The sequence below is a fragment of the Globicephala melas genome, chromosome 16 (genome assembly GCF_963455315.2).
Source record: "Globicephala melas chromosome 16, mGloMel1.2, whole genome shotgun sequence".
NCBI classification, from domain to species: domain Eukaryota; kingdom Metazoa; phylum Chordata; class Mammalia; order Artiodactyla; family Delphinidae; genus Globicephala; species Globicephala melas.
In genome coordinates, this window is record NC_083329.1 from 27,984,370 (window position 1) to 28,011,001 (window position 26,632).

At 38.8% G+C, this 26,632-nt stretch overlaps 1 protein-coding gene across 1 annotated transcript in view; it reads left to right on the top strand.

Annotated features, from left to right (window-relative positions):
- The window catches only part of DNMBP (dynamin binding protein), a 110,601-nt gene that overhangs the window by 14,182 nt on the left and 69,787 nt on the right, over positions 1 to 26,632 (top strand). Inside the window, exons 2-3 of the mRNA XM_030865321.3 lie at positions 19,641 to 19,795; positions 21,556 to 21,678. Coding sequence (XP_030721181.1) covers positions 19,651 to 19,795; positions 21,556 to 21,678 — 268 coding nt within the window. The 5' untranslated portion in view covers positions 19,641 to 19,650. The remainder of the gene's footprint in view (positions 1 to 19,640; positions 19,796 to 21,555; positions 21,679 to 26,632) is intronic.

Below are 26,632 nucleotides of genomic sequence, written 5' to 3' on the forward strand. Positions count from 1 at the left end.
GACCAGGGCTTGAACCCATGTACGCTGCATTGGCAGGTGGATTCTTTTGTTTGTTTGTTTGTTTTGTGGCAGGTGGATTCTTGACCACGGCGCCACCAGGGAAGCCCACATAACTTTAATATGGGGTGGAGATAGAAGATAAATCCAGATAGTCTGGCTTTGTAATCTGTGCTCTTAATTATTCTTTGTGTTTTAAGCTGATTATATTTGTATTTGAAAATTATATGAAGACCTTGAAAATACCATGCTAAGTGAAAGAAGCCTGTCACAAAAGATCATATATTGTATGATTCCATTTATATGGAATAGGCAAATCTTTCTGTCTATAGAGACGGAAAGTAGATTACAGGTTGTCTAGGGATGGGATGGATGGGGAGATTTTATGGAGGGAAATGGGAAGTGACTGCTAGTGGGTATTGAGTTTATTTTTGAAATGATGAAAATGTTTTAGAATTGATAGTGGTGCAGATTGCACAACTCTGGGACTTTACTAAAACCTATTGGATTGTACACTTTGAATGGATTAATTATATAGTATGTCAATTATAACTCAGTAAACCTGTTTTTCAAAAATGATATGAAGGACTTCCCTGGTGGCACAGTGGTTAAGAATCCACCTGCCAATGCAGGGGACACGGATTCAAGCCCTTGTCCGGGAAGATCCCACTTGCCATGGAGCAACTAAGCCTGTGCGCCACAACTACTGGGCCTGCACTCTAGAGCCCGTGAGCCACAACTACTGAAGCCTGCTCGCCTAGAGCCCATGCTCTGCAACAAAAGAAGCCACCGCAATGAGAAGCCCATGCGCTGCAACGAAGAGTAGCCCCCGCTCACTGCAACTAGAGAAAGCCTGTGTGCAGCAACGAAGACCCAATGCACCCCCCTCCAAAAAAAAAATGATATGACGATAAGTGACCAGGATGATTTACCTTGGAATACCTTTTTGTCTTCATCTGGAAAAAAAATTGTGTGTATACACACACACACACACACACACACACACACACACACACACACTTTTCCCCCTTGTATTTGGGGGTGCTCAGTTACTTAGAACCAGTTCTAATTCTAACAAATATACTTGCTTATTTGAATATTTCAGGTGCTCCCAAGTACCTAAAATCAAAGCCCAACCTTCCTAATGTGGAAATGAATCCTGTGAGATCCTGTATAGCTCTGTGTGAAAGAGGAGCATGATCATTGGGAATATGAATATATATTTTGATATATAACTTAAAGTAGTTCAGTGTGTTAACTCATTAATTCTGCAACTATTTATGGAGGGCCTGCTACATACCAAGCAGTGCTCTAGGTGCTTGATATACATCGGTACATAAAATAGACGAAAAGAATCCCTGCCCTGTAGAGCATGTAGGAGATAGGGACTAATTCTGTAGGCTTCATAGAGGAGGTATCATGAGTTGGGTCTTAGAAGATAATAGTTTACCCAGATAATAAGGGTTATGCATGTTTGATGGAAAAGTGAAGTGCTCAGCTGATCCAGTCAAAACAGCTAATATCACACTGTGTCCTTTTTTTTTTTTGGCTGTGCAACAGATAACTTCAAAATCTCAATGGCTTATTACAACAACCATCTGCTTTCGTTTTCATAGGTTTGAGAGGGCTGAGATTTGTAGGTCAGAGTAAAGGAGGATAGACAGCAGCAAATGGATATAGGGGCAGGAATCTTCTTGGGGATTTATCTCAGGTCTTTGGCCAAGGGCTGGGCTGGGCATGCACAGGGCAAGCTTCTGTGAGGCCTGAGTCAGAGTTGCTTCTGTGGGGCCGAGAGCTGAGCAGAGATACCTGAGGGTGCACAGTGCTCAGAAATATTGGATTTATAGTCCGGCCAGAGTAGAGAGACCTTGATGAGCACTACAGGCATTCCTTTGAGACCCCAGCTAGGACAACTTTAGGAGTAAGAATAATACCTACAATAAATGCCATACCTTAAGACTCAGGACAAAACCCAACCTACATGATATAAAACCAAGCCTAATAGGATCAAGAGGATCTTCCTGTAGTTTAACTGAATGTCAAAACAAAATTCAACACACATTAAAGGAACAGTATAATCCAGACCATCTATAACATATCATACACAATGTATATCATACAATAAAAATTACTAGAATACAAAGAAGTGAAAATATGACAAGCAAAAATGTGACACATACTGTAGAGGAAAAAATATAACTCATTGTGTGATGACTGAGATAATAGATTTAGCTCATGAGGAATTTAAAACAGCTAATGTAAATATGTTCAGATATTTAAAAGAAGAGATGGCCATAATGAATGAATAGATAGGGACCATCACCAGAGAAATGGAACTATTAAAAAGAGCCAAATGGAAATTCTGGAATTGAAAAGTACAACAGCTAAAATAAAGATTAACTGGATAGACTTAAAAGAGCAGGAAGGATACTGCAGAAGAAAGGGGCCAATGAACTATAAGACAGATAAATAGAAGTTATACAAGCTGAAAAGAAGAAAGATTGGGGACGGGGAGAACAGAGCTGTAGTGACAGTGAGACAGTATCAAGTAATTTAGCATGTCTAATCGGAATCACATAAACAGAGGAGGAAAGATGAAGAAATATTTGAAGAAATAATGACCAAGATTTCCCCAAATTTAGTCAAAAACATCAACCCATAGATCCCAAACTCTTAGTGAACCTCAAATATGGTAAATATGAAGAAAACTACACCTAAACACTTTGTAGTCAGCTGCTGAAAACCAAAGGTAAAAAAAAAATTCTTAAAAGTAGCCAGAGAAAAAAGATATTATATACAACAAAGAATGACAGCTGACATCTCATTTGAAATAGGCAGAAGACAATAGGACAACATCTCTAAAGTTTGAAAGAAGAAAAATAAAACCATGAATTCAAAATACTATACTAAGCAAAAAATCCTTGCAAAATGAGAGTAAAATTAAAATATTTTCAAATTTGAGCAGATTTGTTGTCAGCAGACTTATACTGCAAGAAATGCTGAAGGAAATGATACCGGGAGGAAACTCAGATCTATAGAAAGGAATGAAGAGCACTAGAAATGGTAATTGTACAGGCAAAAGTGAAAGACTTCTTTTCTTTTCTTAATTTATTTAAAGGACAACTGATTGTTTATAACAAAAATGGCATTGTATTATGGGATTTATAATATATTGCATTAATTATCTATTACTCTATAACAAATTTTCTCCAAAATTAATGGCTTAAAACACTAAATATTTATTATCTTACAGTTTCCGTGGGTTGGGAATTCAGGAGTGGCTTAGCTGGGTGGTTCTGGCTCAGGGTGTGTCACAAGTTGCCATCAAGATGTTGGTGGGGGCTGCATTCATCTGAAGGCTTGTCTGGGACCCTAGAATCTCCTTGCAAGATGCTTGCTCACATGCTTGTTGGCAGGAGGCCTCAGTTTTTTTACCATGTGGGCTTCTCCATAAGACTGCCTGAGTGTCCTCACAACCTAGTCTTGGAAATCACACACTGTCGCTACCACCTCATTCTGTAGGTTAGAAATGAGTCACTAGTATGGCCCACACTCAGGGGAAGAGGAGATAGGGAGTAGTATCAAAACATTTTTGCATCTACTTTAAAGCTACCACAAATATGTAGAAATAATATATATGGCAACAATAACACAACGGACAGGATGGTGTGGTAAATGGAATTATACAGTTATGTATCTCATACATTGTATGTACAATGGTATAATAGTAAATGTAAGTAGACTGTGATAAGTTAATGATGCATATTGCAATCCCTAAAACAACCACTTGAAAAATCCAGTGGTATAAATAAAAGCCACTAGAGGAACTAAAATGAAATACTAAAAAATATTTGATTAACCCAAAGAAGGCAGTAAAGAAGGAATTAAAAAATAGGACAAATAGAAACAAATGCAAGATCAGTAATTACATTAAATGGTCCAAATATTTTAATTTAAAAGTATAAATGATCCGACTTAACAACTGTCTAAAAGAGATGCACTTTAGAAATTCAGAGAAAGACAAATAACTATGTGATGTCACTTGTATGTGGAATCTAAAAAAAAGCCAAATGCATAGAAAAAGAGTAGAGTGGTAGTTTCTGGGGCTGGGGGGTGGGGGAAATGGGGAAATGTTGGTCAAAGAGAACAAATTTCCACTTATAAAATGAATAAGTTCTGGGGATCTAATATACAGCATTGTAACTATAATTAACAATACTGTATTATATACTTGAAAATTGCTAAGAGAGTAGATTTTAAATGTTCTCACCACAAGAAAAGAAATTGTAATTATTTGAGGTGCGTGATGTGTTAACTAACCTTATTGTGGTAATCATTTTACAATATATATGTGTATCAAATCATCACATTGTACATGTTAAACTTGAACAATATTATATGTCAATTATGTCTCCATAAAGCTGGGAGGAAAGAGAGATGTACCTTAAATATAAAGGCATAGGCATGTTGAAAGTAAAAAATAATAATAAAAAAATAAATAAAAAGAAAAATGTATACCAAGTAAACAGTAAGCATGAAAAGCTGGCATGGCTATATTAATGTCAGAGAAAGTAGACTTTAAGGTAAGGAGATAAAGAGGGACATTTTGTTATGATAACAAGGTCAGTTTATCAGGATGATAGAAAAACTCAAAATGTGCATTTACCTAGTAACAGATCTTCAAAATACATGAAGCAAAACTGACAGAATTAAAGAGAAAAACAAATCCCAATAAGTTAGGGATTTAACATTCTTTTCTCAATATTAATAGAGTAAGTAGATAAAAAATCAGCAAGGGTATATATGAAATGAAATAACACCATCAATCTTCTCAACCTAACTGACGTTAATAGAACACCATTCTCAACAACTGCATTCTTTTCAAGTGCACATAGAGCGCTCACTAATATAGACCATATATGCCAGGCCATAAAGTATCTCAATAAATTTAAAATAATATAGAGCATGTTTTCTGACCACAGCAGAACTAAACTGGAAATTAATAACAGAAAGATCTCTGGGTATTTGAAATATTTGGAAAGTAAATGTCACCCTTCTAAATAACCCATAGTTAAAAGAAGAAATCAATGGGAAATTAGGAAATTTTTAGCTGAATGAAAGTGAAAGCACTGTATCAGAATCTGTGTAGCTAAAGCAGTGTTTAAAGGGAAATTCATAGCTTTTGATGCTTATATTAGAAAAGAAGAGGGGTTGAAAATCTGTTATCTAAGTTTTCACAGGAATGAGAAGAACAGAGTAAACCTAAAGTTGAAAGAGGGAAATAACAAAGATACAATAATAGAGGAAGAAATCAATGAACTAGAAAACAAACAATAGAGACATTTAGCAGAGTCAAAAGTTGGTTCTTTGAAAAGATGAACAAAATTGATACACCCCTAGCACAACTAAGAAAAAAGAGAAAACAAAATTTCCAATATCATTATAGATCATACAGATATTAAAATCTTAATATAGGAATATTTTGAACAACTTCATGCAGCAAATTTGACAGCTTGGATTAAATGGACAAATTTCTTGGAAAAATACAACTTAACAAAATCAGTACAAGAAGAAATGAAAAATTTGGGTAACCCCATATGTGATAAAGCTATTGAATTTTTAATGAAAAATCTTTCCTTGAAGTTCTCCAGGCCCAGATTATTACAGTAACAAATTCTACTAAATATTTAAGGATGAAATAATACCAATCTTACACAGACTTTTTCAGAAATTAGAGGATGAAGGAACATTTTCCAGTTCTTTATGTGGCTAGCCTAACCCTTACTGGCAAATCTGACAAGGACACTTAAAAGAATATTACAGTCTAATATCCTTTGGGAAACATAGGTGTAAAATCTCCAACAAAGTAAATTTGCACTATATAAAAAGAGTAATACATCACGAGCAAGTAGGGTTTATTCCAGAAATGGCAGGTTGACTTAGTATTTGAAAATCAATGTAATTTGCCACATCGACAGAATAGAGGGGGAAAAATGATCATCTCAGTAGATGCAGAAAAAGCATTTAATAAAATTCAACACCTATTCATGGTTTAGAGAAAAAAAGCCAAAACAAAATAGTATGCAGAACTAGAGCGAAGTCCTGAACTATTTCCTTCATTCCTCTTGCTAGGAATCACCATGATCTGACATGCTAGCTGCCTGGATAGCCCAGCAAAGGACTCTGAAATCTCTAGGATGTAGCTAATTAATTGGATTGTGATTTGTATGTATTTGCTGTTTGTTAAGGAATTAGTATTCTAGCTCATATCAACTACCAGACACTACTTTTGGTTAGTTTCTGTATCGATTTTGTAATCTTATTATTAATATATCATCTTTGTTCTTCATCTCTCATGGCAGCCTGTAATATAAATCTCCCACCTGTTTGTTTCTCCTTTTTTCTTATCCTAGCTACAGTTCCTAATGTTTCACTCCTAGATTCACGTTTCCATGTAGATACATTAGTTTCTTTACATATCATACCATTGCCCTTCCTTTCCTGTGAGAGATCTCTTTTAAATCAAGTGAACCTTTCCATTGTTGAATTTTAGGTTTGAACATCCTGACTTAGGACATTTAATCCCCATTGATACCATCTAAGGAATCCACCATTCACCAAGTTTGCTGTGTCTTGGCGTAACTCTCTGGTTCATCTTGGATAGAAACTACCAGAAGATCCATATATACATTTTCCTTTCAAGTATAGTGACTCTAGTTTCTATAACTAGAAGTGTTAGTTTTTACTTATTTGTATAGAGCTGCTGGTCCCTCTCTTCCACGGTCCTTGGAAGTTGGTACTGCGTAGAATGATCTAGAATCACTCACCCTGAGAATGGTCTCAATTATTTTTAACTCCAACTGCACAGTTTCTTTCCTCCCTATTTTTCTTTCTCAGAATCTTTAGTTTTCTAAATTCCTTTTCTGATTCTTTCTTACAAAATATCAAGAATATTTTATACTGTAAAAAACCTGAAGGGTAGAGAAACTCCTTGTCTTTTAAATCTTCTTTAGCCAAAAAAATAGCCTGTGCTTGAAAGAGATAAGGAAAAGAAAAAAGATGCTTACCTTGCAGATCTCTGTACTATTAATCCTCATAGCTTGGGTTAATAAATGTTCTTGGCATCTCCTGGAAACTGTCCTAAAAACTGCCTGTTATCACATGTTTGTTTTGTTCCTTGTTAACTGCAGCTTCACCCTGAAGTTTCACTTTATAGTTTCAAGTTAATCTGCACTTCTGCAGCTGCTGTCAGTTGTATTATCTGGGCATTTATTGTATACAAAACGTATCACAGCTGTTAATTTTAATAAAGCTCCTTAGCTCAGACATGTCCAATGTATTTACTTAGGAGTCAGTGATGCTTAAATTTCATAATTGAGATTCATGCAGGATTTAAGAAATGGGAACCCGAGCAAGTACTTAAGGAACTCTTAGGTTGACCCATTTGAAAAATGTTTCTTTAATGTAAATGTCCTCAAATTTGGTAGTCCTAAAATATTAGTCTTGGAACCTTCCTCCACCAGTGCAATTTGCCAAAAAAGACAAAATTGATGTAGAGATATATAAGAAATTTTTAAAATAACTGAAAAGGGAGAAAAATATCAGCTTAATGTGGGGGAGAGAGGAGGGTGGAATCCTTCAAGTTACTTGAAACAGCTATTCCATAAGAGTCAGTCCTGAAGCTTTCTTAATTTAAATTGTCTTTTGTAAAAAAAAAAAAAAATTAGTTGTTTTAGATGAGAGGTGTTCCGTTTAAATCCTGAAGAGGACTGAAGGGCCCTTCCATGATTGGCAGAAACTCTGATCTATGTCCTGTTCCATCGCTTGAGGTTGTTGCCTTCCAACTTGAGACAAGTTTGAAATAAGCAAAATATAATATAAACTGTAAGACAGTTTACAATAGCAGATTCCTTTTCTACCTCATTTCTCTGATCATCCCACCTAAGTCAGAACAGGCTTTTTATTTTTTCTTACAGTCCAACATTCCGTAACCTGTTTAGCAAAGTACATGTGAGTCAGTGCTGCTGTCATCAGGAGAGCACAGTGGGTTGGAAGAAGATACTTGTTGGAGGACAGCTAGCCCAGGCCATGCTGCTCAGCTTCATGGGGGCCACCATGATCTAGATGGGTTCTACTTTTCCTCTTCATCTGTTGCTAGTTCTCTGAGTAATCACCTGGCAGTGACTGCTGACCTTCTGTCCAAAATGAACTCTAGTGACATAAACCAGAGGAGGAAATAATGTTTTCCTAGCTTCTCTCATTTCCTTCCGGAAACAGATTTAGACTTCATTTTCTGACACCTCTTATCCTTTCACCCAGAGGAAAGAGCTCATTCTTTTTAGTCCTATATTGCCAAGAATAAGAGAACTGTGCAATTGCTTTTGAGGTTAAATATTACTTTTCATTGCTTGGACTTGAAATTTTTTAAATGGATTTCCATTCCCCAAAATGTTTTATGGAGAGTTCAGTTTCAAGACATAAGGAAATTTCCAGATGCTCGTGAAAGCATATTCCTTTGAAGGAACCTATACTGGAGAGCCCCTACGAAGAGGACCCTCTTGCATCTCTTCTCAGGTTGACAAAGATGTACCTCCCACTTTGTAGGCACAAACAAGAAAGGAGAAACTGTCTTTTAGTTAAGGAAACTCCTTCAGAAATTTTCTTCTGAAAGTCCAGAATTTAGACTTATACTATGAATTGGGCAATATTAGGAAGAATGTGCAAGGTATCATCAGTGCTATTTGAAAGAATATAGTAAATTTTCAAAGCTCTCACACATTGTGTCCTACTTTCCTAGTAGTAAAATAGGTCACTCAGAATTTCAAAACAATTTAGAGTCTGGGTCTGATGCACCAAATCTGTCAAAAAAGTGGAGATTTTTTTGAAGGGTGGGTGCACAGGACCCCAGGCATCAATATTTTTCTAAGCATGTTTTAAGCTTTCAAAATTTATATATCTACCTCTTATCTCTCACCTAGATTTAGAATGGTAGATTTAGGAAACTAACTTTATATAGTTTCCTATATTTTCTGTCTTTTTTTTTTTTTTTTTTTTTTTTTTGCGGTACGCGGACCTCTCACTGTTGTGGCCTCTCCCGTTGCGGAGCACAGGCTCCGGACGTGCAGGCTCAGCAGCCATGGCTCACGGGCCTAGCCGCTCCGCGGCATGTGGGATCTTTCCGGGGCATGAACCCGTGTCCCCTGCATCGGCAGGTGGACTCTCAACCACTGCGCCACCAGGGAAGCCCTGTCTCTTTTTTTATGCATAGTTCTCATAAATTCAGAAAATCCTTTTGGGCATGTATCTGTCAAGGGCTCAGCAGAATATAGAAGGCACACTCAAATTGGATAATTTGAGGAGGTCCCACTTGGAATGGACAGGTTTAGGGAAAATAACAGAGAATTGTACTGTACCCCAGGGATAGCAGGTGAGCCACCCAGACCTCAGGGGCAAGAAACCGGGTGGTTACCTAACCCAAGAGAAAGAGCTGTTTTGAGGGGGCTTTCTGATGGTGGCTGTGGCCTTTAGTAGAACAATATAGCCAACCCACAGCCCAGCAGGGAGGGACACATGGGAATAAAATACCCAACCTCACCATCCCTCTGCCTTCAGATCTCCTGCTGGTGCCACCCATTGGCTGAACCCAGCTGGAAGCCAGAGGTAGAAGAGCGCCTTGATGCAGTTCTTGGGGGTTAGCCTTGTGGAGCACAGAGCAGAGCAGAAGGGTGGAGGACAGACCTGGAAGGGGAAATGGAAGACACCCAGCACTGGCTTATTGGTCAGTGTTCTCAGTCTATCCCAGGTGTGATATCTGTGTCTATCAGGGGAAAAGTTTAGTTTGTTATCTCAGGAGATTTTTGTAGTAAAGTCTGTCCAGACTTGCATATATGTTTCTTATCAAAAATTATTGAAGTTTACCAGGCCTTCTTTCACATTCTCTCACATTTTATGACATAGATTTTTAAAATCTTTTTTCTTTTGGTAAATATATATATATATATATATATATATATATAACATAGAATTTACCATTTTTACGTGTACAGTTCTGTGGCATTAAGTACATTCACATTTTTGTGCAACCAATCACCACCATCCATCTTCAGAACTTTTCCATTGTCACAAACTGAAACACTGTACCCATTTTCCTCCCCATCATCCCCTGGTAACCACCTTTCTACTTTCTGTTTCTATGGGTTTTACTACTCTTGATACATCATATAAGTGAAATCACACAGTTTTTGTCTTTTTGTGACTTAGCATAATATGCTCAAGGTTCATCTATGTTGTGGAATGTGTCAGAATGCTCTTCCTTTTTAAGGCTGAATAATATTCCATTGTATGTATATGCCACATTTTGTTTACCTATTAATCTTTTGATGGACACTTGGGTTGCATGATATACTTTTTTAAGTGTTATTTTTATTTCTGAGTATTTTTTTTAAGATGTTGGGGGTAGGAGTTTATTAATTTATTATTTATTTTTGATGTGTTGGGTCTTCGTTTCTGTGCGAGGGCTTTCTCTAGTTGTGGCAAGCGGGGGCCACTCTTCATCGCAGTGCACGGGCCTCTCACTATCACAGGCTCTCTTGTTGCGGAGCACGGGCTCCAGATGCGCAGGCTCAGCAGTTGTGGCTCACAGGCCCAGTTGCTCCGCGGCATGTGGGATCCTCCCAGACCAGGGCTCGAAGCCGTGTCCCCTGCACCAGCAGGCAGATTCTCAACCACTGCGCCACCAGGGAAGCCCAATTTCTGAGTATGTTTTCATTAATACATTCTCTCTCATGGCTGTAACTTTTACATGTCCAGTCTGATGTCTTACAAATCTACAAGGTGAATAAGAGCAAGGGAGCTGAGACATGAAAGGTGGAGGTGGGCTTGAGCAAGAGAGAAGGGCATCATCTGGAAGCAGTAGAGAGTGGGGAGAGTTTAAATGTGTGGACAGACAGTGGAACCCCCCATGGAAAAAAGAAACAGCATGTAAACAAAGAACAAGTTCTGGACAGAAAGTGCTTTATGGGAGCAGAGAGCATTTCGATTGGCTAGAACTGCACAAGGACTATTTATGAATAAGTGGGGTGAGAAACAATTTAAAAAATTTAAAGTTTGACTTGAAAAAAGTGTGCTTTGCCAGATAAATTTAGGGAAGCTGGATTAAAAAGTGATTCTTGCCTGGATTGACTCAGTATTTATTTTTTATGCCCCTCCAAGAGAGAAATATGGCTTATAGCCTTTCCCAGGTTTATAATGACCATAGAGCTCTTGTATTTGGGTGCAATATGATTAGTGTCCTCAGAACGTATTTTGGGGAAGTGGTGGAGACTAAGCTAAGCTTCTTGGGGGCAGGAACTACAGCTTATATCATCTTGAGTATTCCTTGGTACATCAGGGGAGCAAAAATGGATTAAGAGGTAGCTGCCAAGGTCTTCAGTCCATAGAAAGTGTTAAAGTATCCTTGCGACACTAAAAAAAAAAATCACTGCCAGATTTAAGAATCAGGGAACTTCCCTGGTGGTGCAGTGATTAAGAATCTGCCTGCTGAACACTCTATGACATAAATCACAGCAAGATCCTTTTTGACCCACCTCCTAGAGAAATGGAAATAAAAACAAAAATAAACAAATGGGACCTAATGAAACTTAAAAGTTTTTGCATAGCAAAGGAAACCATAAACAAGACGAAAAGACAACCCTCAGAATGGGAGAAAATATTTGCAAGTGAAGCAACTGACAAAAGATTAATCTCCAAAATTTACAAGCAGCTCATGCACCTCAATATCAAAAAAACAAACAGCCCAATCCAGAAATGGGCAAAAGACCTAAATAGACATTTCTTCAAAGAAGATATACAGATTGCTAACAAACACATGAAAGAATGCTCAACATCATTAATCATTAGAAAAATGCAAATCAAAACTACAATGAGATATCATCTCACACCGGTCAGAATGGCCATCATCAAAAAATCTAGAAACAATAAATGCTGGAGAGGGTGTGGAGAAAACGGAACCCTCTTGCACTGATGGTGGGAATGTAAATTGATACAGCCACTATGGAGAACAGTATGGAGGTTCCTTAAAAAACTAAAAATAGAACTACCATATGACCCAGCGATCCCACTACTGGGCATATACCCTGAGAACACCATAATTCAAAAAGAGTCATGTACCACAGTGTTCACTGCAGCTCTATTTACAATAGCCAGGACATGGAAGCAACCTAACTGTCCATCAGCAGATGAATGGATAAAGAAGATGTGGCACATATATACAATGGAATATTACTCAGCCATAAAAAGAAATGAAATTGAGTTATTTGTAGTGAGGTGGTTGGACCTAGAGTCTGTCATACAGAGTGAAGTAAGTCAGAGAGAGAAAAACAAATACTGTATGCTAACACATATATGTGGAATCTAAAAAAAAAAAAATGGTCATGAAGAACCTAGGGGCAGGACAGGAATAAAGATGCAGACGTAGAGAATGGACTTGAGGACACGGGGAGGGGGAAAGGAAAGCTGGGACAAAGTGAGAGAGTGGCATGGACATATATACACTACCAAATGTAAAACCTATAGCTAGTGGGAAGCAGCCGCATAGCACAGGGAGATTAGCTTGGTGCTTTGTGACGACCTAGAGGAGTGGGATAGGGAGGGTGGGAGGGAGGGAGAGGCAAGGGGGAAGAGATATGGGGATATATGTATATGTATAGCTGATTCACTTTGTTATAAAGCAGAAACTAATACACCATTGTAAAGCAGTTATACTCCAATAAAGGTGTTAAAAAAAAAAAAAAGAATCCGCCTGCCAATGCAGGGGACACGGATTCGATTCCTGGTCCGGGAAGACCCCACATGCTGCCGAGCAACTAAGTCCACGCGCCACAACTACTGAGCCTGCGCTCTAGAGCCCGTGAGCCACAACTACTGAAGCCTGTGCGCCTAGAGCACATGCTCTGCAGCAAGAGAAGCCACTGCAATGAGAAGCCCACACACCGCAATGAAGAGTAGCCCCTGCTTGCTGCAACTAGAGAAAGCCCGCAAGCAGCAATAAAGACCAAACACAGCAAAAACAAACAAACAAACAAAAAAACCCAAACAGTTTCTGCTCTTTAGATCTCTCCCTCATTGAAAGATAAGCCTGAGTATCTCCTTCTAAGAGAGTGGTCAGGTTATCTGCAGGGTCTTATTTTGTCCTGTGTAGGGTGGATACCTTGGGATAGGAGTTGAGTTGCTTAGGACAATAGAGGAGAGTTTAAATGCTCCTGTCAGTCACCAACAGAATTAGAGAATAAATATTTAAAGAATATGGGGTTAAAGAGTCATCAAATGATTAGTCTACCCAGCAGAGCCAAATTTTTAGCCTGCGTGGGAATTTGATTGACTCTGTTTGGCTTGATTAATATTTGTTGAATATGTGAATGAATTATAGAGAGTAGGAAAACCTTGTAAATTCTTAGCAACTGTGTAATATGTAAAGATTGACAGTTTAAAAGATTAACCAGGTTCACTGACAGATGAGTGGGGAGAAAAGAATTGTATCTTTAGCCAAGAAGAGAGGAAAATGGTACTTCCCAAAAAGAAAACAGACAAACTGTAAACAAATAATAAACTCTAGTTAAGACATATGCTGAAGTACTGGGGGAAATGTCTGTGCTTTATTTTGAAATGCATCAAAGATAAAATAAAATATATTTGAAATGCATCAAAAAATAACATGGACTGATAAATGGATAAAGAGAGAGATGGTATGTGATAAAGTGGCTGCAGTAACCTCTTAATGGTAGACTCTAGGTGGTAGGTGTAAAATTCTTTCAACTTGGCTGTTTGAAGATTTTTGTAATACAATATCAGAGGACTAAGGAGAGGAAAAAGGAAATCTAGAGATTTTGGAGGAAGAACCAGTGAGATTTAAGAGAAGTAACATTTATAGTAAAAAGAACATGGGCATTGGAGTCAAACAGACCTGAACTCTGGTTCTGGTTTAGCTCTTTGCCAGAGAGCTGAGCCTACTGTCTGTGGGCTGTAGAAGATGAAGAAGTGCAAGATTTTAATGTTTGATCTGAAAGATTTATATGACACTGTTACTGAAGCTGGAAGGTAAAACTGTGGAGAAGAGATGGTTACTTTAGTTTCAGGTAAGTGGAAGAAGAGATTTTGATATGAACAGTTCCATGTGTTTTCCTAAAGTTCAATAAATCATTTGCTCACCAAAAATTACTCATTGAGCATTACTCCAGACCAGTGAACAAAACAGACAAAAATCTCCTCCCTCATAGAGTTTTACATCCTGTAAGTGTTTGAAGAATGAAGAATCTTTACACCTCAAATGCAGTGACTCTGCAAAGGTGGAAGGGCTGGCATTCACCAGCAAGAGAAGAAGTGTTGTTTTCATAGCAAACTTTCTGATATCCCAGACTTTATGCCATACAGGCATTTATTTCCTCTGCTTTCTCTCAAGCCCATCTGCTTTCTGATTTCCAATGTAGTTCTTTTTACTTCCATCTGAAGTTGGTGGAACAGTTCATATATAAGCTAGTTATGATTGAGTTTCAAAACATATGTTCTGGGGTGGTTTTTTGTTTTGTTTTTTCTTTCTTTTTGTTTTTTGTTTTGGCTGCACTGTGTGGCTTGCAGGATCTTAGTTCCCTGACCAGGGATTGAACCCGGGTCACGGCAGTGAAAGCACTGACTTCTAACCACTGGACTGCCAGGGAATTCCCAGTCCCGGCTTCTAAAATGGCCCAGACAAAAACAATAATTGTTGCTTTTTATAGTGTATACAGGGAAGACAGATGAAATTCATGATATTCCACATAAAACAGAGGACATAAAGATCTCCTCTCTGGTCTCACCCACAAATCATGTAGTTTAGCCAGGCTCTGATTTCATCACCCTTCCAGGATGTGTATTCCTCAGCGATTACACACTCCTTCCAATAGGGTGGGAGGTCAGTCAGTAAAAGTATTTATTGAGCCAGACCCTCCTCTGCTTCTGAGTCATATTCTGGAAGGAAGGTTCTCAGGGAGAAGCTTTAACTCTTTCAAATAACAAAAGTTACTCCTCCGTGTAACAGGGTAGGTCTCTAAGTTATCCTGTGGGGCTTATGCTAATTCTTTACTTGATACTTTAGATAATGAGGTATATATTTAGTCTGATAGTGAGATGGAATTTGAGAAAATACAGTAGTAGAAGGAAAATAATATCTACCTGGCTCAGCCTTGAGGAATTGTTTTAATAACTTATAGATGGCTAAGGGTTTTGAAAAGTATCGTTTGTTTTAGGGAAAAACTATTTATGGCACCACCCTTATGTGGAAATTTGACATCTGGAAGACAGCCAGAAAGTAAGAAAGGGGCCTCAGAGCACATAAAAAATAACTGTTGAAGGACTCTAGCACTACCACATGTACTTTACCACTGCAGAAGAGTTTGTTAGCCTCTCATTTGATGCATGTTTACTTTTTATTTATCTGGAAACTTTAAATAATTTTGGTGGGGGGTGTGTGGTCCTCCCACCCCCTAACAGATTATAAACAACAATCTAGAAAGAGGTAGAAAAGTTGACAGAGGAAATAAAGTGATAGCAAAGGGAAAGCTGACATTAAAAGAGAAAGACCTAAAAGTTACATAGTACTGGTATTTTGTATTACAGCAGAGTACAGTAAGGTATGGTCTTAATAATGAACTTACTAAGTTCATGTTCAGTGTCTTTTCTTCTACTGAAGAAGGCAAGGGTGTATATAATGTGCCTATTTTAAAACATGGTCAAAGTTAACCACGTTTTGACGTGTTGAAATGGTAAATTCTGTAGAGTTTATATACTTGAAATATCACATTCTGGCGATGCTGTATTGGTGGCACACATTTGATCTTGTAGCTGATTATGGGAATGATGTTTAGTAATAACTGCTAACATTTATTGAGCACCTAGGTGCTGGCTTAGGTCCTTTCATACTATTAGCATACTGGTTAAGGCTTTGGAGACAGGCAGATCTGGGTTCCTATTCCATGTCTGACTGACTTTGTGACCTGGACAGGTTATATAAGCTCTCTGACCTCGTATCCTCACTAGCAAAATGGGAATCAATTATATACAATAAGGTTGTTGTGAGAACTCAATGAGGGAATTCATAGTACAATGCGTGGCACATAGTAAGTGCTCAATAAATGTTAGGCATTAGTATAATTATTTTTATCATTATGATCATCCTCTTGATGATTATTATGAAAGTATGATTATCTCCATTTTTCTGAAAAAGGAAGCTGAAGCCCAAAGAGTTTAAGTAATATATCCAAGGTGAAAAAGCTAATAACTAATGGAGCTGGGATTTGAACCTTGATTTCTCTGACTCAAGGAGCCTCGTACTTTGCATTCACATTATGCTGCCTCCTCAGTGTGTGATTTTAATTCTATATATTTTTAATACTTAAAGAAAATATGTGGTGGGAGAGGATGTGGGGAATGGTACTAGCTACTTCTCTTCTCCATTGTGTACCCAAGTCATCTCATTATAGGAAAAAAAGTTTCAGTAACTCAAAGATAAGCTCTTTTTACTCAACAGTTCAAATTAAATATGTAATATGTGTGTTGCATGTGCCATTAAAATCTTATAGGCCCTTCACATTAACGGACTGAACAGTTTCTTATGTGCCTAAATGTTTGTCCACATCATTTGTAGACTGTAAACTTAGAGCTATAACTATCCTTTTTTGTAATTAGGCACTTAGTGCTTTTTGATGTTGTTTATTGTTATATGTGAGATGAAAGTTAGAATCCTCATCTCTGCCAACACCAAATGATATTTGAGGCAAATAAAGAAAAATAGGCTTGGGGCCTGGACACTCTGGAGATCTTCTGCCGCTCCTTGCAAAAGACCTTGGAGAAGTGTAAGGTAATCATGGCTGAAGGTAATCATGGCTGATGGCATATGCCCTCTATTTATTGCCTCCCTTTCTATTGCTTAACATGTCCTTAGGCTCCCTTGACACAAAGTAACAGACGCATTGTCTTATTACAGCACAGACACCATAAGATAGTATGCAAGTTTGGGCCGTAGGCGTCCTTGAACTGAAAACACATTCTTGATCTGGTATAGTGTACTAAAGCTTGTCTGGAGGCGCCATCTACATAGCCCTTTCTTGTTCTTCTTATGGATTTGTCTTTTTCAATGCATTTTAAATCTGGGCCACTGAGGTATGGTCCTGCTGCTGTTCTTCAGGTCAAATCGGTTTTTTTACAGGCACGGTCTCAGTAGGTAGAGGCCGGAATGCACTCAGTCTGAATCCTGGCCCTGCTGCTGTAAGCTCTGTGATCTTGAACAAATTTTCTAACTTGCTGAGCCTCAGTACCCTCATCTTTAAGATAGCTGTGGGGAGGGACTACACCAAATTAAAAAGCTCTCAGTCACTTCCCCCAGTGGTTGAGAGTCCATCTGCCAATGCAGGGGACACGGGTTCGAGCCCTGGTCCAGGAGGCTCCTACATGCCGTGGAGCAACTAAGCCTGTGCGCCACAACGAGTGAGCCTGCGCTCTAGAGCCCACGAGTCACAACTACTGAGCCTGTGTGCCACAGCTACTGAAGCCCGCACGCCTAGAGCCCATGCTCTGCAACAAGAGAAGCCACCGCAATGAGAAGCCCGTGCACTGCAGCAAAGAGCAGCCTCCACTCGCCGCAACTAGAGAAAGCCCACGCACAGTAACAAGACCCATGGCAGCCAAAAATAAATAAATTTATATTAAAAAAAAGCTTTTGTACAGCAAAGGAAACTAACTATCAGCAAAACGAAAACGCCACGTACTGAATGGGAGAAGATATTTGCAAATGATACATCCAACTCAACATCAAAAAAACAAGCAACCCAATTAAAAAACAGGCAGAGGATCTAGACATTTTTCCAGAGAAGGCATACAGGTGGCCAACAGGCACATGAAGGAAATGCAAAGAAAAACTACAATGAGATGTCATCTCACACCTGTCAGATTGGCTGTTAAAGATAATAAATAACAAGTGTGGGCGAGGATGTGGAGAAAAGGCAAACCTTATGCAGTGTTGGTGGGAATGTAAATGGGTACAAACACTATGGAAAACAGTATGGAGTTTCCTCAAAAAATTAAAAATAGGACTACCGTATGATCCAGCAATTCCACTCCTGGGTATTTATCTGAAGAAAGCTAATTCAGAAAGATATATGTACGCCTGTGTTCATTGCAGCATTATTTACAAAAGCTATGGAAGCAAGCTTAGTGCCCATTAACAGATGAATGGATGAAGAAGATAGAATGGAATATTCCATGACAATGGAATATTATTCATAAAAAAAGAATGGAATCTTGTCATTTTCAATAACATGGATGGACCTAGAGGGTGTTCTGCTAAATGAATAAGTCAGAGAAAGACAAATACTGTATGATTTCACTTATATGTGGAATCTAAAAAACAAATGAACAAACATAAAACAAAAAAAGTCATAGATACGAAGAACAAACAGGTGGTTGCCAGAAGGGAGGGGGGTGAGGGGAGGAAAGAAATAGGTGAGAGAGTTTAAGAAGTAACCTCCAGTTGTAAAATAAATGAGTCATGGTATAGTGTGGGGAATATAGTTAATAACTAGTATCTTTGTATGGTGACATATGACTAGACTTATCGTGGTGATCATTTTGAAATGCATAGAAATATTGAATCGCTAAGTTGTGTAACAGGAACTGACAGTGTTGTAGGTCAACTATACTTCAAAAATAAACAAACTCATGGAAAAAAAGATCAGATTTGTGGGGACCAGAGGCTGGGCGGGCGGAGGGGCGGGAATTGGTCAAAGACAGTCAAAAGGTATAAACTCCCAGTTATAAGGTAAATAAGTACTAGAGATGTCATGTACAGCACGATCAATATAATTAACACAGCTATATGTTATGTATGAAAGTTGTTAAGAGAGTAAATCCTAAGAGCCATCCTCATAAGGAAAAATACATTTTTTTCTTTTTCTTTCATTTTGTATCTGTATGGGGTGATGGACATTCACTACACTTATTGTGATCATCACTTCATGTTGTATGTAAGTCAAATCATTATGCTTTGTATCTTAAACTTATGCAGAGCTATATGCCAATTATATCGCAATAAAACTTGAAGAAAAAATAAAATAAAATACATGTGGAAATACAAAGGGAAAAAGATAAGCAAAAAAGATAGTTATGGGGAATAGATGAAATGCCATATTTAAAATCCCTACTTTTTAAATACCATATTTTAAGAGCACCCTCTTGCCTGGTACCTTAAAAATGTTAATTCCCATGTTGCCTTCTTCAAGCATATTGGAAAGTCTGCATTTCCAAGTTGCATGTTTTCTATTCCACATAGCTATAAGTCACTTTTTTTTTTCAATTCCAGAATGACTTGGAGAATTAAATGAAAACATATGAGGAAATTATTGTTTTTAAAGAAATGAGACAGTATTTTGAAAGTACAAACTTCTTATTTGCTTAGCTTTGACTTCATTATAAGTAGTCTTATATATACTTTATATCTTAGTAATAATTTATTATTAATAAGATACTTTATATCTTAATGATAATTCTCAAGATACCAATCTATATTACAGTGTCTTAAATACTTATGCTTTCCCATTTCTTTTGACCTTTCTTTCCAGGTTATGAAAGATGGAGGCTGGCTCAGTGGTTCGAGCCATCTTTGACTTCTGCCCTAGCGTATCAGAAGAACTGCCGCTCTTTGTGGGAGATGTTATTGAGGTGTTGGCAGTGGTGGATGAATTTTGGCTTCTAGGAAAGAAAGAGGATGTGACAGGTAAGAGGTTCATAATTCCTCACGTACAAAATAGACCACAGACCCTCCCTTCTTTCCATATTAAAAATAAAGGTTTGGGCTTCCCTGGTGGCTCAGTGGTTAAGAGTCCACCTGCCGATGCAGAGGACACGGGTTCGTGCCCCGGTTCGGGAAGATCCCACATGCCACGGAGCGGCTGGGCCCGTGAGCCATGGCCCCTGAGCCTGCGCGTCTGGAGCCTGCGCGTCTGGAGCGTGTGCTCCGCAATGGGAGAGGCCACAACAGTGAGAGGCCCGTGTACCACAAAAAAAAAAAATAATAAAAAAATAAAAAATAAAGGTTTAAGGGGAAGCCCAATAAATACACTTCAGATCCTTTTGTGTTTTCTGTGTGTGTTTACTGTGGTTTCTGCCAGCAAGGAGAGAATGTCTGTTATCACTGCCTCTCTCCTTACTGGTTCCTTTAAAAGGTTGACATGGTTAGGTACCAGCTGCCCTCCTAGATTCGTGGGTGTCCTAAATTTATTAAATCTGCCCTCTACCCTAGATGCACTTAACTCCCACTTTCCATGCACCTGGTTTCCTTTTTTCTATTCTTGAAAAATGTTAGCACCAGTTTCTTTTATGAATTTGCCAAGAGAAGGCTGGAAGTTTTTCCCCCACACTATGCATCTATGTTAAATCCAATCTTTAACTTATATATATTTATGGAAGTCTGGGCTGGAGTATATCATACAGTCCTTAGAACAGACTCTTATTGTTACTTAAGCCACATTTGGGAGATGATAGATTATTTCCCAGTAGAAGTGACATCTCAGCTGAGATAAAAATGGTGAGTAGGAGTTAGCAAGGCAAAGAGGATAGGCAGAGAGAATTATTCAGAGGCCCTGGAATGAGAGAGAAAGAACATGGAAGGACTGAGAAAGTTCATTCTGGCATATGGAGTGTGAATGGTGGAGCGGGGGGAGATGGCATGGGGAGATGAGCAGAAGCTAGATCATGGAGGACAGCGCATGCCATGGAAAGGAGCTGTGGAAACAGGATACTGTAAACGTGCTTTAAGCACAATCAGATTTGTCTTTTAGAAAGCTGGATGCTGCAGATTGAAGAATGATAGGAAAGGGCAAAGCCAAAGGCAGGGAGGTGGGATGGGAAGTGGTTGCAGTAATCCAGGTGAGAGGTGCTGATGGCTTGGACCAAGGTGGTGAATCTGGAGATAAGTGGACATATGCAAGAGATAGTTAGAAGGTGGAATCAACTAAACTTTCCGATGTGTTCCAACTGACAGGCCCTGTTTGTCTATTATTACTTGTTAAAACCCTGCCAATCTTCAGATTCAACTGTAGTCTTTTTCATAAAATTTTTCATTTTCTTCCTGACCCATTTCCTACCTTCTCTGAACTTCCATAGCAATTTGTGTACCTAGGATGTGACACTGGATTTCAAACTGAATTATTGTTTATGTCTGAATTAGATTTTATGTCTGAATCAAATTTTAAGATTTTTCAGGGCCAAGACTGTCTTACTCATTTTCCCCTCTGCAGTGTGCCTTTGACAGAGTGACACCCAGTAAATGCTCATTGAATTGAATTGCACTCTCTGTGTTCTGCATGCACCTAATTTTGTGCACTGCATGTTTTCTACACTATATTCTCCAGTGATGAGTACTCAGTGAGTTTTCAATTCAGGGTTTATAAATGGGATCACAAAAAAGGTTTTTGTCCTGGTACACAGACAGAAAAAAGGAATTTTAATATTGGAAATGTTTGCTTTTATTTTCAGGACAGTTCCCCAGCAGTTTTGTGGAAGTTGTTACCATTCCCAGTCTAAAAGAGGGCGAGAGACTGTTTGTCTGTATCTGTGAATTTACATCCCTAGAATTGAACAGCCTTTCCCTCCATCGAGGTAAGTTGATCATCCAAGAGTAGACTGTTCAAAATAAGATTGGTGGAGTCAGTCCATTTTGACAACTAGATCTTTTTTTTTGAATTTTTATGTGACTAACCTCTAGAGAGTCTTCAATAATACCAAGATAGTGCAGACAATAATAATGCCTTATATTTGAGTAGCATTTCATAATTTCCACAGCATTTTCTCTCACAAATACATTCTCATTTCATTCTCAGCACAGACCTGGCAGGTAGCAAAGTGGGTATTATTAACTGCATTTAAAAAATAATGAAAATGACTTCCTCCACTTACCATAAAAAAAAAATGATAATAATAATGAGAATGAGATTCAAAGAATGTTACCTGCAGTTGAGAAGTTTTGGCCTCAGAATGTGAAGTTACATCACCTGATTATTTGTAAGCCCGGTATTCTCTTTCTACTGCCCCAGGTTGTAGCTACATTTCAGACTACAGTTATCTCTTTTCCCGTAAAAATTGATATGACTTTGCTAACAACATACTATTTATTAATGCATAATAGTAGAGCAGGAATTACAGTATGCAAATTAAGAGAGAGATGCAAAACAGCCCCATTGCTATTCAACTATTAGGTAATGTTATTAAAGTTCTCATCAGAACCAGTTTAAAGGGAAGTGGTTTAAAACGGATGGTCATAGCCATGTCTCAGTGATATTCCAAGTATTTCTCACTTCTTACACTCTGATAGACATATGAACGTCTAAAGAGTGACTAAACAGTTTCGGCACATGTACTTGATTAAGTCCATACATTTCTGCATAAGCACAGAAGCCAGTAGTGTTCCACAAACTGAAGCTTATGATCAGTGCAATTTTATGATGACTCACAACAGTCATCAAAATTGTATAATTTATTAGGTATGTTATTACTGTTGTTACTTACTCTTTTGAGTATGGCACTAAAGGGATAGGCTTAATTTCTTAAACTGTGTACACATATGGGAGAGAGAGTGCAGAGGTGGGGAGAGAGACCTAGCAAAGTCCCTAACCCTTAGTCAGTGAGAAGAAAGGAATATTGGGCTTTGACCTTAATCCTCAAAATCAGCTTTCAGAGTTTCTTGCCTTCACTTTACACTAAGCCTCTACCTCTGTTCTGTGTGCTTTTTCCACGTTGGGAAGACAGACAGAAATAGATGAAGATGTTATAGGAGGGAGCCTCATATGTCCCTACTCACATCTCTCCCATAGGGGGGCTGAGTCCATGTCAGACCAGTCAGAGGGTCTGGTGGAAGCCAAGGCACAGTGGCTTCCACCAGAGCTGTGCAGAGGATGTGGGTGGCCTGGCATTGTTTTTTCCTACACCTGGTTCCTGGAGCAAATACTGTGTATAACAATGTACTATGTGGGAATATACAGTATGTCTACAACATTTGAGGAATTTGAGGAAGTGGCTTCTGGAATTAGTTTTTTTGCTTCATAATATATCTTGCATAGTCAAGTCTTAGGTACTAAACAGATTTTCTGCTGAATGCCTCTCCTGGGAAGACTGGACTGATGTGTTCTGAACTTGATTTGAAGTTAAAATCCACCTCAGGAATCCCAGAGCCACCTGAGATTCTCAGGAAAACCCTGGTGTGGACCTTTCAGCCACAAGTCACCTCTACCAAGACTGACTCAAGGTCAGGCTGGGTCCTGGAGTCTGTAGATCTTATCTTGACTATCTTTTAACAAGTTAAGGCTGTGGAGCTGAAAAACATAAGCAGAGCTCAAAAGAAGAGGATGCAGGGCAGGGGGAATACATAGGAAAAGAGAGAATAGAAAGAGATGTACTAATTATTAGTGGTTTTATCTTCTGTGATATTGTGCTGCCAGTAAACACATTGACTATTCAGCTCTCTTTCCTTCTATGCTGTTCACGTATTTTAGCTCTGTATGTCTTCCGATTTGAACATAATAATAGCCTTTGAGGATGGGGATAGTAGGTGTATCTATACAATTTGTCTTTTTCTGGGAAGTTTAGCTTGAGACACAGAAATGATTTTAATTCCTCTTGTTTTCTATATATATAACAGATATTTTACTAGTTAGAAACAAAATCACTAAAAAAAATGAAAATATTGTTTTATACTATATATAGTTTATGACTTGAATCTAAGTCTACTGCTTGGAATGGCCCTTCTACTTCTTAGACTGAAAATGGCCCTTCTGCTTTTTCCATTAGATCAGCGTCTCCGCTCATGAGTATATACATTCCTTTATCCCTGTCCTCTAGTACTATTAATCCAGTTCCCTGTTGTTTCTTTGCCTTTCCTTTGGTCCTTCAGTGTAGCAGTGAAGCTTCTCCTCTTCTGTGATTTAATATATGTCAGGAGGGATTTGGAAACCTTTAAGAGCATGTGGGATAATGTTTGAGATCTGTTTTGTTTTACCATGCTGCCTTTAGTTGTTATTTACTTACCTTTCAGAAGTATCGAGAGTTATAAGAGAAAAAATTATATATTTTAACTATAAAATTATATTATTAAAAATATATATGTATTTAGGGCAGGCAGTATAGTTTAGGGGATAAGAATTCTGATGGCCCTAGATTTAAATCCAACTTCACAACTCAATAACTGTGATTCTGTACTAATTACTTAAGTTCTTTTGGCCTCAGTTTCCTTGTCTACAAATAATAATACCTACATCAGGGTAGTTGTGAGGATTAAATGAGGTTATACATGTAACACATCTGGCAGAGGGTAAGCACTCAATAAAGATTAGCTATTTTATTATTCTCAACCTAGGATTCTTGGGGTTCATGGATGTGCTTCGGGGGACCTTATTTTCTGATGATTATGTGAAGTTTTGTGTGTATGTACATTTTCCCTGGGAGATTCTATTTCGAATCCAGACCACCAGTAGTTCTTCCAGCAGGTGTCACCCTTTCTCCTTTTCCCGAAGCTTTCTATTTGTTTTGGTCTGTTCCCTGTATTTTGAGTTATATTTAAATTCAGAAACAAGTTTGTCTCTTAGATCAATGTAGGTGCTGTCCTAGAAAATAAAAAGGGGAAAAAAGAGAGAAAAAACAAAAGACAAAAACAAAACAACAAGGAAAAGACGGAGAAAGAGGAGAGAAAAAAAATTAGTGAGAGCGATGAAATATTTAATTGCCTGACACAACACAGAATGCTTATCCCTTGCCTATAAGCTCATGCTTCTAGGCCACCTCTCAACCCCCAGAAAAGACCAATGAAAATTGATAAACTTATTTACAAATAAATAGATAAATGATAATTATCAGTTAAAGCACTTGTGTCATAAGTCTGTGGTGCCATGTGTGTGAGATATCAGGATTTAGGTTCTGATATGGCTCCTGTGGAAACCCAGGTAAAGAGTGGTAGGTCTGCATAGAGTACAGAGTCCCTGGGCAGTAGATTTCAGTGAGGGACTTTATCCTGCAGGGTCAAACTACTTATATTCAGATTCTAGGACGTTCATTCTTTCTTATCATCTTATTCTTAATGCATTTCTTGTTTGAATAAAAAAATCTAACCAAAAGAAACAAGCAGCGTGGTGGCTGGGATTAATCGTGCATAAGCAAAAGGCTCAGGCTGACCCTAAGAGTCACCCCACTTCCTATTTTTTTGTTCACTCTATTCCAGGAGTTCCTCATATTGTTGTTTTTGAAGTTTAGAAATGATCACTAAGCAGCCTCTATTCCTAAGGCATAGGAATGCAAAAAACTCAGTAACAGGGCTGTAAAATAAAAGTGTTCACCAAAATTATCTCTAAAGTGCTTTTCAGGGCCTAAATTGTGACTTAAAACAAACAAACAAAACCTTTATTATATAGAAATAATCAACAGAATGACAATCTGCCAGGTAACAAAGCTTATCAAAACAGTCACCAAGGGAGTTCCCTGGTGGCCTAGTGGTTAGGATTCCAGCCTTTCATTGCCATGGATCGGGTTCGATCCCTGGTTGAGGAACTGAGATCCTGCAAGCCGCATGGCATGGCCAAAATAAAAACAAACAAAATTGTTTTCGGACTTCCCTGGCAGTCCAGTGGTTAAGACTCTGTGCTTCCAGTGCAGGGGACATGGGTTTGATTCCTGATCAGGGAACTAAGTCGTGCCGCATGGCCAAAAGAAAAAAAAAGAAAGAAGGAAAGGGAAAAAACAGTCTGAAAAAAACAACTGAAAATAGGAAAACAAACCCTATTATAAGGGTTTCATGAAGATTTGGTAAAACAAGAAAATATTCTAATTCTGCAGGTTTAAAAAAGCCAGTTCAGGGCTTCCCTGGTGGCGCAGTGGTTGGCAGTCCACCTGCCGATGCAGGGGACGCGGGTTCGTGCCCCGGTCCGGGAAGATCCCACATGCCACGGAGTGGCTGGGCCAATGGGCCATGGCCACTGAGCCTGCGCATCCGGAGCCTGTGCTCCGCAACGGGAGAGGCCATGGCAGTAAGAGGCCCACGTACCGCAAAAAAAACCCAAAAACAAAACAAAACAAACAAACAAGCAAAAAGCCAGTTCAGGGACCTCCCTGGTGGCACAGTGGTTAAGACCCCGCCTGCCAATGCAGGGGACAAGGGTTCGATCTCTGGTCTGGGAAGATCCCACATGCTGTGGAGCAACTAAGCCCGTGCGCCACAACTGCTGAGCCTGCACTCTGGAGCCCGCGAGCCACAGCTACCGAGCCTGCGTGCCTAGAGCCCGTGCTCCACAACGAGAGAAGCCACCGCAATGAGAAGCCCACACACCGCAATGAAGAGTAGCCCCTGCTCACCACAACTAGAGAAAGCCCGCACACAGCAACAAAGACCCAATACAGCCGAAAGGAAGGAAGGGAGGGAGGGAGGAGGGAAGGAAGGAAGGAAAGAAGGACAGAAGGAAGGAAAGAAAGCCAGTTCATTTCAAAGCCAGGAGAGTGGGAGTTTTGGCACGCTTTTATTCTTTTTTTTTTTTTTTTTTTTTGGCTGCGTTGGGTCTTCGTTGCTGCACGCTGG